Below are 11,022 nucleotides of genomic sequence, written 5' to 3' on the forward strand. Positions count from 1 at the left end.
GGGGGGGGGGAGAGATACACAGACACGCAGAGTTAAAGCGTGTCTGCTGTGAAATTGGATGGGGGGCGGGGGAGGGTTGGTCTCCTCTCCCCCTTCCTGCCTCCGGAGTTTCCCTTCGCCCCCCCATTTCCGGTGTGGCGCCTAGCGGGGAGAGGGGGAGGGAGGGGCCCCAGCTCCCGGCCAGGTCTTTGGCCCCCCCCCCACCTTTCCCCAGGACCCAGGTGTCCAGGCCCGCTGAGTGCGCCCCGGCTCCTCCCCGCGATGGGGCCTTAGGGGCGGGGCTGGTGACGCGAGGAGTAGGAGGAGGGGGAAAGAGGAGGAGGAGGAAAAGGGGGGGTCGGTGACGCTGGGGGGGGGGGTGTAGCCGCCGCCGGCTCCGCGGCCTTTTGTGCTGCCGGGAGGGAGGGCGGGCGGCGGAGGAAGCGGGGCGCCGATTCCCCTTCCCCGGGGCCGCGGGGCTCGGACCCCTCCCAGCGCAGGCGTCCCGTTCCTCCCCCTCCCCGCCCCGACCCCACCCCACCCCAGGCCCCCCACTCCCCACGCCCCAAGGAGCCCCGCCCGGCCCGGCCGCTCCGTGCTATGTTTGAGTAAGGACAGTGGGGTGAGGGCCTGGGGGGATGGGTGGGAGGGCGACAATCTGGGAGCCGAGGATTGAGGGGGTCTTTCGCGGGGGATTAGATGGCAGGGGCCTGTGGGGGGTGGGGGCTATGAGGGATTTCGGGGGCAGAGACCTGTGGCATGATGTCTCGGATCCCTGGGAGGAATTGGGGGGACAGTCTGGAGGGATCAGGAAGGTTTGAGAGATAAGGACCCCTTGGGGGGCCCTTTTGGGGAGACGTGAAGGGATGTGTGGGGTGAGCCTGAGAGCAGCTGCCTACTTAACAGTGGGGCCTTGGTTAGTGGTGGGGGTGACTGAGAGGGCAGAGTGAAGGGGGTGGTTTGTCCTGGGTGGAGGGTGGGGGGACTGGGAAATGGGAGAGGAGAATGGAGGATTAGGAGCTAAGGCTGCTGTCAGAGCCCCTGGAGCAGGGCGGTGTAGCAGCTGGAAAAGGGAAGCACTGGGAAGGGGGAGCAGTTGTCAGAAGAGGAGGCAGCTGGGCTAAGGGAGGGGGGCATTTTTTGTTGGGAAGGGGTTTCGAAGACAGCTCCACATTGTATCTGTGTCCTCAGCACTGCAGGGAAGCCTGGGGGTGGGTAGGGATTATGGAAGAAAAGAGAAAGGAGGATGTGTGTATGCGTGTCTGGGAGCTTGTGTGTGTATGTGTCTATGTCCCCAACGGTGTGATTGTATGTTTTTTCTCTTGTCTCTGTGCTGATGGGTCCTCGGTCGTCTCAGGGTCCGTCTTTCCATGTCCTTGAATCATGATGGACTTTAGGAAGGAAGGAGGCCTGTCTCTTGGGCCCACTTACATTATCTTTTGCCAAAATAGAGATCTCCGTTCCTTTCCCATGTCCATTCTCTTACTAACACATTTCAGGCAGATCTGCCTTTCTTCGAGTTTGAGCCTCAGGTACTGAGTTTGTGAGGTTCTTAGTGGCTGAGTGTATGTATGTACTTGTGACTCTGGCATAGTTTTATTCTGGGAATAGTTTTATTCTGGGCTTGTTGAGGCCCTAAGTAACAGGAAGATGGGGGAGGTCAGGAAGTCTGGGTCCCATCATGGTCTCCTTTCCCCACAACCTGTCCCTTTCCCCATAACTGGTCTGCCATATTTCACAAGGGCCCCAAAAAGCAGATGTTCACACATTATCCACAATGCTAGACCCATCCCCCTCCTCAGACACTTAATTCCATCCCACCCCACACTCACCTTCTGACTTTGCCCCTAGGCAGGACTGATCTCCCTGCTTCTCCAGAGTATACCTGTGAGTTGTTATCTGAGAGCAGTCCAGGGATCTGGGTCTCCTTTTGTAAGAAGGAGGCTCTGGCCCTCCTGAGTGGATGAGGAGATAAGACGCTGGAAAGAGCACACACCTCCCTGCCCCGCACTATCACTCCTGCCTGTTGTCAAAGGAGCTGAAGGATTGAACCCTGGGCCTGGTTATCAGAGAGAGGCCTAGAAGGGTCACTGGTGCTGTCCACTCAGGCACTCAGCAGCTGTTATCTGAGGTCCAGCTGACTACCATGGTTTTTCTGTGCTCGGAGGGTGATGGATTATAGTGTATACTACCTACCTCTAGGTCGGGTTTAGAGAACAAAACGAAGAACAAAACCTATTGCCCAACTAGACCAGAAGAGGTCAAGAGTTCAGGGAATGAAGAGATGTGTGGGCAACAGAAAAACTTTCCTAGGAAGGGCCTTGAACGACAGGTAGATCTGGAAAGAAATAGAGTGAGAGGGGAGAAGAACCACTGGTCCATGAATGAGTTTGGTATGGAGAAGGGAGACTTCACAGAAGAGGATGTGTGTAAATATAGGGGAGACTTAAGAGATAAGGCTGGAGAGATAGGTTGAAGGCTGTTGTGGAGGCCTTGAATGTCAGGCCTGAGAAGCTCAGACTAGTTCCAGTATTGGTCTTAGAATAATGTGATCTGTGGGTGATCAGAGCTGTGTTTTAGATAGATTAATGTGCAAGCCTGTGTAGGCCTAATAGGTCAGACACTGGATGTGGAGAATACCTTGTTGACTTGTCTTTCATGGAGTGCAAACCCCATGTTCCTTCACCTAGGGCTGCTTGATTCCCAATCCTATAGAGCCCCAGATTTATTTTTTTTTTTTTGCTTTTTGGTAAGGGAATTGGGGTTAAGTGACTTGCCCAGGGTCACACAGCTAGTAAGTGTCAAGTGTCTGAGGCTGAATTTGAACTCAGGTCCTCCTGACTCCAAGGCCAGAGCTCTATCCATTGCACCATCTAGCTGCCCCCAGAGGCCCAGATTTTAATAATAATAATAACCACCAATCATTATTATTATTGGTAGTGCGGTATAGTGGGTAGAGAGCAGGCCGCTGAGTTAGGAATCAGTTTACGAGCAGGTATTAAGTACCATCTACATACCAGGTACACAAAACAGTTTGTCCCCTCAATCATATTGGGAGAGACAAACACATACCTTGGTCTGCACACACACGTAAATGTCATGTAAGAAGTGTTGTTTAAAGAAAGCTAAGCTTTCTATGAGGGAAAATCCTTTTCAGAAGGAAAAGCAATCCAGTCAGGGGGAATGGCCAGTGTAGAAGCATGGAGGAGGGAAGGGAAGGGGAAAGGAACAAGCATTTATTAAGTGTCTACTGTGTGCTAAGCACTTTATCAATATAATCTCATTTGATCAGCATAGCAACCCTGGGAGGTAGATGCTATTATTATCCTCATTTTACAGATGAAGAAACTGAGACAAACAGGGTTAAGAGATTTGCCCAGAGTCACACACCTTGGAAGTATCTGAGACTGGATTTGAACTCAGGTCTCTCTGACTCCACGCCCAGCGCTAGTAAGAAGTTTGACCAGATCAAAAAAGTATATGAAAGGGTGTAATTTGTAATAAGACTGAAAAGATAAGCTGAGGACAGACTGGAGAAAGCTTTGAATCTCAAACAGTCAGCATTTATTAAGCACCTATTATGCCCCAGGTTCCGTATTAGTGGTTGCCTAGACTAGAGTGAAAGAGTTTGTGCCCTCAGGGAGCTTACATTCAAATGGGGAGATGGAATACTGACACACACAAAACACATACAGAGCTGATACAAGGTAACCTTAGAGAAGGAGGCACTAGGCTGGGGAGATACATGAAAGTCCTGGCAGTGTTTGAGCTGAGTGTTTAAGAAGAAATAAAGAGATCTCTAGGGGTGCAGATGCAGAGAGGGAACAGTTTAGATCCTGGGAGGTGATAGGAAGTCACTGGAGTTTACAGAGGAGGGGAGTGGGGTAGGGTGAAATGGTCAGATCAGCAATTTAGGAAAATCACCTCGTTGTGTGAGTGGAGGCTGGATCGGAAAGGGGGAAGAGGTTTGAGGCAGGAAGACCAATTAGCAAGCTTTTGCAATAGTCCTGGGGAGATGATGAGGAGTGATGACTGCAGGGGCAGAGAGGAAAGATGATGTGGAGGTGGAGTCCATTGGACTTGGCAGGTGGCTGGACCTGTGGAACCACAGTGAGACACCATCTTTGTAAAGCCCTTCCCCAGTGCCCTGGGCAACTCCCAAAGGCACCAACTTGCCTTGGTGGAGGAAGTTTCCTTATCTGAGTACCACTACACCCATGAAATCACCCAACTATCAGACCAAAATAAATAATAATTTTAAAATTCCGGTCCAAAATAAATAAATAATAGTTTGAATTTCTGCCCTGATAAAAGCTGATATTTACACAGCTTGAAGGTTTACAAAGCTCTTCACATGCATTATTTTTTTTTCAGTCCTTGCAACAACCCAGTAGTTTTAATCCTGTTTTACAGAGAAGGAAACTGAGGCTCAGGAAGGTAAAGTGACTTGCTCAGGATCACGGAGTTCTTTCATGTCAGAGCTGCTTCTCTAGGACAAACATTCTCCCTACTTCTCATTTTCCCTGTTGATTTATTAAGACCTTTCTTGTTATTCTGCTTATTTCTTAAAGCACAGATCTGGCCATGGCACTCCCCTACTCAGGAATCTCAGTGGCTCCCTATGGCCCTATAGATAAAATACAAATTCTTCTTTTGGACATTTATTGCCTTTTATAACCTGGCTCCAGCCCATCTTTCTAGATTAATTTCATATTGCTTTTCTCCTCCCCTCCCCCCCCCCCTGCCCCCCCCCCCCCAACTCTGTGTTTGAGCCAAACTGGCCTATTTGTTCTTCCTTACACATAACCTTTCATCTCTTGCCTCTTTGTCCTTGCCCAGGCTTTCTCCAGATTGAACTGGAATATTGTCCCCCATCGCCTCTGCCTTTTGGAGTGCCCAAAGCACCTTTTGTAGTTTCAAGCATTGCCCTATATATGAGGCTTTTTCTGATGCCCCCAATTATTAATAATCCACTTCTCCCCCAATCATGCTGTAACTCACTTTCCCTTTCTTGCTCTCTCTCTCTCCCATCTTTCTCTCTCTTCTCTCTCCCTTTCTCTTTCCTCTCCCCTCTCTTTATCTTTTTCCTTCTCCCTTCTTTCTCTCCCTCCCTCCTTCCCCCTCTCTTTCTCTTCCTCTCTCCCCTTCTTCTCTCTCTCCCTTTCCTTCCCTCCATATGTATACACATCTATCTTGTGTGTGTGTGTGTGTGTGTGTGTGTGTGTGTGTGTGTGTGTGTGCTTAAGGAATTGGTTGAATTGATTGACTGACTCAGGGCTTGAAGGGAAAGGAACCCTTTTTAGTTCATATACATACCATGCCCAGGAAAGATGGAAACCAGACAGAAAGAATGTTTTAGATTAGTGTGAGAGGGACTCAGCTTAGCCTGGTGTCTTGCATTCAGAAAAGAGCTCTCTCCAAGTTCAATTATTCTCTGGGGTGGGATCCGGAGGAAGAAAGGGGAGATATGTTAACAAAGTAACAGATCAGGAAACTGAAGATTAGCCTATGGTCCTGGTTGAAGATTTGTAACCAAGTATAGATGCCTCACTGGAAGGCCTTTTGTCCTGTACCATGTTTTCTCTCCCCCTACTAGACCATGAGTCCGGGGGCCTACGCTGGTTCATATCTCTGATCCAGCCAGCATTTATTAAGTGCCAACTCTGTGGCAGCTAGGTGGTTAGTAGATTGAACTCCAAGGCTGGTGTCAGAGACTCACCTTCCTGAGTTCCAATCCAGCCTCGGACATTTACTAGCTGTGTGACCCTGGGCAAGTCACTTCACCCTGTTTGCCTCAGTTTCCTCATCTGTCATATGAGCTGGAGACGGAAATGGCAAACCACTCCAGAAAACCCCGAATGGGGTCACGTAGAGTCAGACGTGACTGGACTGCAACAACCATATGTGAAGTTCTGTTCTAATTAAATCAACCTCTCTGCAAATTCTGCCATTTGCCCTGTCTTCTCAGGCTAGGCAGAAGAAGCTGGTTCCTTTTTCATAGGATAGGTCTTCCTGATTTCCTGTGTGACTGTTGTCAAGTTGCTTAACTTCTCTGGGACTTAAGTTTCCTTATCTGAAAAATGGGAGGACTGGATTGATGACCTGACATCCCTTCTAGGGCTAAATCTGTGATCCTTCAAGTACTTGAGGAAAGCTTTCCCCCAGCTCTCTTATCCAGGCTAAAAGCCTTCAGGGCTTGGAAGTAGTTCTATGATAGTGGGCTGAGGACTAGAGTCTCTTGCTAACCAATGGCCTTCCTAAGATGGGATACTTAGGACAAACTTAGGACAGCACTCCAGATACCGTCTGAGGAGCATTTTTGAAGTGCCTAGCACAGGGCGAGAAGGGCAGTGAGAAACAGGGTCTGCCCTGGAGGAGTTGGCTTCCTTGGAAAGTCACACAGAAGATCAGGACAGAAGGGACAGAGTACTGAGACCTAGTGACCAGTGACTTGTAGAGCCTGGAAGGAAGCTGGAACATCTAAGGGTGAGCTGAAGTATGGGGGAGCGACAGAGAACTTGGGCTGGAATGGAGATTATGGAAAGGGGAGCAAAGGCCGGAGAGAATCAGCTTGTGAGGGGCTCGAATGTCAGTCTGAAGAGTTCCGGAGTTTGTGATGGAGGTACTAGGGAGCATTCCTGAGCAGGGGAGTGACATGGTCAGCCTGCTCTGTTTGTCGAGGCTGGAGATGGAGGGAGGAGGGTTGGTATCTAAAATTTAAATGAGACATGATCCATTTTTGCACAGTGGAAAGAGTGCTGGGCCTGGAAGGGGGTAGGCCTGAGCTGATATCCAGCCTCAGATACTTCCTAGCTATGTGACCCTGGACAAGTCACTTAACCTCTGTTTGCTTCAGTTTCCTCATCTGTAAAATGGGGATAATAATAACACCTATCTCTCAGGGTTGTTGTGAGGATCCAGTGAGATAATATTTGTAAATTACTGAACACAGTGCCTGGCACATAATAGGCACTATGTAAATGTTGGCTATTGTTATTATCATTAGTATTAGTAGTAATAATAGTGAAATATGTAGCACAATGCCTGGCACATAGTAGGTACTGTAAGTTAACTATTACTATTATCATTATTGGTAGTGAAGTACTTAGCATGGTGCCAGGCTCATAGTAGGTACTATATAAATGTTAACTATTATTATCATTTGTAGCAATAGTAATAAAGCACTTAGCACAATGCCTAGCACATAGTAGGTAGTATATGTTAGCTAGTAGTAGTAGTAGTAATGGTAGTAAAGTACTTAGTACAATGCTTAAGACACTATATGTTAGCTATTATTATGATCATTAGTCATAGTTTTATTATTATTATTATTATTATTTATCATTATCATCCTCATGAAGGAGCTTACTCTGGTAGTGGGGAGGGTGGGGGAAGCATTCTATAGTGGGAAAGTCCTATAATCAGGAGTGTAGAACTGGTTTCCAATCCTTCCTCTGGGACCAAGCCTGAGCCTCAGTTTCCTGGGTCATTTGTAAAGACCAGAGGAGACAGCCCTTCTGAGCTTAACACATTACATGCCATCTGCTATGAGGGCTAGGAGAGGGCTTCATGGCATAGTAGAAGAAGACCCGGAGCCAGGAAGGCCTGGGTTCTAGTCCCGCTGCTTGGCTGTGTGACAGTCGGCCTCTCAGTGGCAGAGCAAGGCTGTTCTGCATCTGTGGGAGTGTCTTCATCTGGGAGTTTCCTATACGGATGACATCACATATCTGGGCTCCTTTACCTCCCAAAGGCACAAACCCTCATAGCCATAATACCACCATAAATGCATTAGGAAGATGGAATGATGGAAGGTCTGAGCTTTAAAAATGTTTGTTTGTGTCTGACTCTACATGGCCCCACAGACTTTGTCCATGGGGTTTTCTCAGTAAAGATGCTGAAATGGTTGGCCATTTCCTTCTCTAGCTCATTTTACAGATGAGGAACCTGAGGCAGACAGGGCTAAGTGACTTGCCCAGGGTCACACAGCTAGTGTCTGAGACTAGATTTGAACCCAGATTTTTCTGACTCCAGGCCCAGTATTCTAGTTGCTCCCTGGTTACTCAAGGAGACATCTTTGTATTAGATTTTAAAGGAAGAAGGAATTAAGTAAGTAAAGAGTCTTATAGAACAGCCCAGCACCCAAAGGGAGAAAGGGACAGTCTGGCTGAGAACTTGTCTAGTTGGGCTGAAGCACTAAGAAAGTGCCTACTAAGTGTTTATTCATTCATTCTGAACTGAATAGAAAGGCTTTCTGTCCCCCCCCAACAAGAACCTACTAAGTGCTCATTCATTCTTTATGAACTGAGTGGAAAGGCTTTCTGCCCCCCCCCAAGTACCTACGTGCTCATCCATTTATTCATTCATGAACTGAGTTGAAAGACTTTCTGTCCCCCCAAAACAAGTGCTTACTAAGAATGGAGTGGAAAGGTTTGTTTTATCCCCAAGTAAGTACCTACTAAGTGCTCATTAATCATTTACTGAAAGTGGAAAGGAAAGTTGATAACAGATTGTGAAGGTCCTTAAAAGACTGGCCTGAAGAGCTTGGATCTTTACTTACTAGGCAGTGGGTGGGCGGGGGCCCTGCAGAAGCCCGTTGGAGCAAAGGAATGACGTGGCCAGATCTGTGTATTTGTTTGTCAGCTGTACAAAGCTAGATTGGAGCAGGAAGGACACTGGAGGTAGAGAGACCCATTAAAAAGGTTTTTCAGAAGTGCAGGAAAGTCAGAATGAGTGCCTGCCTGCCCTAAGCTATCTCTTCCTAAGAATAGAAAGGGAGGACTTTCTATAGGAGGTGGTAGACAGGCCTGATAGGCTGATAATGGGTTGTATATGGAAAAGGGGGGGGCAAGAGATGATGACTTTGGGGACTGGCTAAATGATGGTACCCCAGATAGAAACAATGAGGTTCAAAGGAGCAGATTTAGGGCTAGATTACTAAGAAGCTCGGTTTTAGGCAAGTTCACTTTGGGGGGTGATTGGTAAAATGGAGTGCTAGCTTCTGAGGTTGCTTCTAGCTTGAGCTCTACTATCCTACGGCCTGTGGGCAGTTGGATGAAAGGGGTAATAGAGTAGAAACGTACTAAAGACAACATGTAAGTGTTTGTTCAGACATTTCAGTCTTATCTGACTTCCTGACTCCATTTGGGGTTTTCTTGGCAGAGACACTGGAGTGGTTTTGTCATTTCCTTCTCCTGTTCATTTTACAGATGAGGAAACCGAGGCAAACAAGGTTAAGTGACTTGCCCAGCTAGGAATTGTCAGAGGCCAGATTTGAACTCAGGAAGATGAGTCTTCCTGACTCCAAGTCCTGTGCTCTGTCCACTAGGCCACCTAGTGTGCCCACCAGAGAAGAGATTCTAAGGAGAAAAAAAAATCATTCCTGGATGGGGGTGGGGGAAGGTGGTCAGAAGTGACCACTTGAGCTGGGCAGTATTTTTTTTTTGTTTTGGTGAGGCAATCGGGGTTAAGTGACTTGCCCAGGGTCACTCAGGCTAGTAAATGGGCAGTATTTTAACAGGCAGAAATGAGCAAAAGAGGCATCCATAGAGAATGGTATGAGTAGAGCTGGAGTGGTTGGGCTCTTTGGGGGGACATCAGAAGAGGAGACTGGAGAGGTAGGGTAGGGCCTTGAATGCCGGACTGAGGGGTTTGTTATGTAGATAAGATGTGTTATATTAGATTATCATGAACAGACTATGTGGGAGGAGGCTCCCCTCAACCCCAGTGGAATTTGGACCATTTAGCAATCAGCCACACCAAAATCTGATACTGAAATCCCAAACTGACCCACTACTGACTTCCCTTTTCTGGACCTCAGTTTCTTTCTCTGTGAAGGGATAGATGGAGCAAATGATCTCTTAAGGTCCCATTTTGTCTTTGAGTTTACAGTATCTATGATCTGAAGGTTACTCTGTGGTTTCTGAAATTCTTGTACTTCAGATCTCTGCCCCTGCCTCACCCCCCCAGTATTGCCCGAGGGGATGAGCAGCTTTTATACCTAGGATCTTCTGCATTCTGGCCCCCTTAGCTGGAATGCTTATTCTCCTGGCACCTCCCCGCCTCCAGGCTCAGCTCAGCTACCACCTCCCTCTAGGGGGCTTTCCTGATTCCTCCAGTAGACTGGGCTTGCCTTCCTGGCTTCTAGAAATTACTCAGAAATATATTTTTGTTACTCTGCATACATTTGTGATTACTTATCTGCATTTTGTTTCTCCTGATGGAATAGATGCTTCCTGAGGACAGGGACCATTTTGATTTTTGTGATCTTTGTGTTCTTAGCACCTAGTACGATGCCTAGCAGATAGGAGGTGGTTTAAAATGGCTTGTTAAATTTACAATAAGTGAATTGAAAGGCATTTATCTAGCATTTCCCATTTGTCAGGCAGTATACTAAGCACTGAGATACAAACAGCAAGAGCAAACCAGTCCCTGCCTTTAAGGAGCTTATATTCTAATAAGAGGAGTTAGCTCATCAATGGGGAGTGGGCACTGGGTCTGGAGTCAGGAAGATCTGAGTTCAAATCTAGCCTCACATACGACTAGCTGTGTGACCCTGGGGAAGTCACTTAACCCTTATTTGCATCAGTTCTTCATCTGTAAAGTGGAGACACAGGAGATGGAAATGGCAAACCACTCCAGTATCTCTGCCAAGAAAACCCCAAGGACAATGTCCACGAGGTCATGTAGAGTTGGACATGACTAAGCACGTAAAGAACAATCTCAGTGGAGTGTTTTGGCCAGGGAAGTCCTAGGGATGGTGAGTGGAGTTAGAAAGGCATAGTCAAGCTTGAATTGTCAGGCTCCTTACTGACTCCTGCCCAAATGAGCCAACCTGGGATATGGGTGAACAGTGAGACTGTAGTTTATTCAGTCGGGAGTGTGATGCACACTATCACTGAATGATGGATGTGTGTATCTCACAATTCCATAGATGACATCTATCTATCGATCTATCTATGTCTATCTATCTATCTATCTTTCTATCTATCCACATATGTCTGTCTATCTACCTACATGTCTGTCTCTCTATATGTCTGTCTGTCT

The 11,022-nt window shown here is 47.5% G+C and overlaps 1 protein-coding gene across 5 annotated transcripts in view; it reads left to right on the forward strand.

Moving 5' to 3' along the window:
- Positions 1 to 11,022, forward strand: part of GRAMD1A (GRAM domain containing 1A) — a 31,709-nt gene that overhangs the window by 2,361 nt on the left and 18,326 nt on the right. Inside the window, exon 1 of one of the 5 annotated variants that reach the window (XM_027855394.1) lies at positions 523 to 587. The exons of the other annotated variants lie outside the window; for them this stretch is intronic. Coding sequence (XP_027711195.1) covers positions 580 to 587 — 8 coding nt within the window. The 5' untranslated portion in view covers positions 523 to 579. Of the gene's footprint in view, positions 1 to 522; positions 588 to 11,022 lie in introns of those variants that run through there. 5 annotated transcript variants of the gene reach the window in all.

The sequence above is a fragment of the Vombatus ursinus genome, unplaced genomic scaffold, assembly GCF_900497805.2.
Source record: "Vombatus ursinus unplaced genomic scaffold, bare-nosed wombat genome assembly UNPS02010822.1, whole genome shotgun sequence".
NCBI classification, from domain to species: domain Eukaryota; kingdom Metazoa; phylum Chordata; class Mammalia; order Diprotodontia; family Vombatidae; genus Vombatus; species Vombatus ursinus.